The 2,800-nt window shown below is 38.1% G+C and overlaps 1 protein-coding gene across 1 annotated transcript in view; it reads left to right on the plus strand.

The window, feature by feature from the left end:
• Positions 1 to 236: 236 nt before the first annotated feature.
• LOC138033123 (uncharacterized) overlaps positions 237 to 2,800 on the plus strand; it is a 2,627-nt gene continuing 63 nt past the window's right edge. Inside the window, exon 1 of the mRNA XM_068880891.1 lies at positions 237 to 2,800. This exon is cut by the window's right edge and continues 63 nt beyond it. Within this exon, the coding sequence (XP_068736992.1) occupies positions 569 to 2,800 (2,232 nt within the window). The 5' untranslated portion in view covers positions 237 to 568.

A 2,800-nucleotide genomic window follows, 5' to 3' on the forward strand; every position in this document is an offset into this window, starting at 1 on the left:
CTATTTGGCTGAAAAATCATTTGGAAATTCTGAGCAAGATGATTTACCAGAACTCAGGGAACAGATTCTAGATGGCAAAAAAGCTTCACAGTTAGTATGTCAATATGTAGACTGGTTGTTATCTACAGACAATCCAGATCCACCAGATAATGGTACTTGGATAAAGCCCTCAATTCATCCTTGTCAGAGACGCCACAAAAATATTGTAAATTCACATGATGATTATGTAGATTTATTAAACACTGTGCAAAGACACACCCGTTGTAGTACAAATTACTGTCTCAGGAAAAAGCAGAATGAACTAGATCTTAAGTGTAGGTTTAAATTTCCATTTGAACTATGCACAAGAACAAAACTTGAATTTGAGCCCATTCATACAAATAACAAAAACACTCACTACAAGGCAAAAATAATAACCAAGAGAAATGACTCTAGGGTTAACAACCACCAGCGCCTTCAGCTACAGGGCTGGAGAGCAAACTGTGACATTCAGGTAGTAATTGACTATCATGCATGTCTTGAATACCTTGCTAAGTATGCATCTAAAGGTGAACCACGCTCACCTGTTATGAAAACTGCATTTGATTCAATTGTTCGCAGCTGCAATATTGATAACAGTCCTACAAAACTAATCAAAAAAATTGTAATGAAGTCACTTGGACAAAGGGACTTTTCAGCACAAGAGACTATGCATCATCTCATGTCACTAAAACTGGTCAGCTCATCATTCAATGTAATACCAGTTAGTTTGAATGGTTCTCGTAAAATCAAAACACATTCAGCTGATGAAGACTTTGTAACAAATGATTCACTACTTGATGTTTATGCTAAGCGTGCACAGTATGCTGAAACCATCCCTGATATAATTAGTTTGAATTTTATTTCTTTTGCTACAAAGTACAAACTTGTGAAAAACAAACTATCAGCTCAGTCATGTAATACTATTCCTAGAATTTTTCCAGTGTATTCTTCAAATGCAAAAGGCCCAAATTTTGGCCTCTACTGTAAATATCAACTGCTGCGGTATAAACCTTGGCAAACAACGCAGGACAATGCTTGGGGTGACCAACCAGGTTCCAATGAAATATACATTACCTCATGGAAAAATTTCCTTGAAACTCAGTATGCAAAAGAACATGTTCCTGATTGGTGTGAAAAAATACAAAATTCACAAAACGTATCTGAAGATCAGAATGACAGTGATTCATCGTATTCAGAACAACTTCCAGAACGGGAAGAGTGGATGCATTTAGCTGATATAATACCTGGCTCATTTATTAACACAACAAAAGAAACACCCCAACCTGATTGTAATAATTATGACTGGCATGGTGACAGACGCAAATATGCAGATTACCTTATCGGAGAAATTCCTTCCTGGATAAAATTAAACAAGGATACATTTTCCATTGCACTACCTCAGCAAAATATAGACATCAATACTTTTAGTGATATGCAAGCTCATGCATACAACATGGTAAAGGGACACTCGCAGCATCCCTGTCCTAAAGATCAATTGTTACTAATTGTAGTTGGAGTTGCTGGTACTGGTAAAAGTTACCTAATAAATGCCATTCGAAATCTTCTTGGAACCTCTTGTGCAGTGACTGCCACGACTGGCAAAGCTGCCTTTAACATAAATGGCTGTACAATTCATTCATTATTGAAACTGCCAATTGGCTCAAAAGGTAACAAGGCACTGACTGGTGAGGGTCTTGTGAGATTACAAAACAACCTCAAAGGCATTACTTATATTATTATTGATGAATACTCTATGCTAGGACAAGCAATGTTAGGATGGATTGATAGACGCTCCAGACAAGCAACAGGCAAAACTGATGAAATTTTTGGTGGTCTATCCATCATATTGGTTGGTGACCCTGGTCAGTTACCACCTGTAGCTGATAAACCATTGTACCATTCTAAACCCATGACTTCTCTTGGTGAACAGGGCCATTTAGCTTACCACATGTTCACCAATGTCATTAAGCTGTCAGTAAACCAGAGAGTTCAAGGTCTAAATATAGAACAAAGTCAGTTCAGAGATTTACTTATGCGGTTACGCACAGGAGATTGTACTGAACCAGACTGGAAACTTCTCTTGACTCGACAACCTAACAAAGTGCAAAATGTCTCTGAATTTCATGATGCAACAAGGCTCTACTTTAGCAATGAAGAAGTAGCAAATTATAACTTTGACAAATTGTCGGCACTTCCTCACCCAATAGCACGTGTGAATGCACGTCATTCAAGTGATTTTGCTAAGAATGCTACCTCTGATGAGATGTCAGGACTAGAACCTTGTATTTTCCTGGCAAAAGGCGCACGTGTGATGCTTACTGTGAATTTGTGGACAGATGTTGGCCTTTGCAATGGGGCAACTGGAACGCTAATAGACTTCATTTATCCAAACAATAGTGAACCTCCTGACTTGCCTGAGGCTGTAATTGTGAGATTTGACAAATACAGAGGTCCATCAATAAGTGAACCTTTTTCATCATGTGTACCTATATGCCCAATAACTGTCACTTCTCAAATTCTTGATGGCTTACATGAGCGACAACAACTACCTTTAAAACTAGCTTGGGCAATGACAATACACAAGAGCCAAGGATTAACTCTCTCAAAGGCATGGATTGACATCGGTAAAACGGAGAGAACTGCAGGCATTTCATATGTAGCTATTAGCAGAGTAAGAACACTCTCTTCTTGTATTGTTGAACCAATGGCATTTGAAAGGCTTACTTGTCTTAGAAAATCAGCAAATTTAAACTTTAGACTTCAAGAAGAAATGCGACTA

The sequence above is a fragment of the Montipora capricornis genome, chromosome 14, assembly GCF_036669925.1.
Source record: "Montipora capricornis isolate CH-2021 chromosome 14, ASM3666992v2, whole genome shotgun sequence".
Classification (NCBI taxonomy): Eukaryota; Metazoa; Cnidaria; class Anthozoa; order Scleractinia; family Acroporidae; genus Montipora; species Montipora capricornis.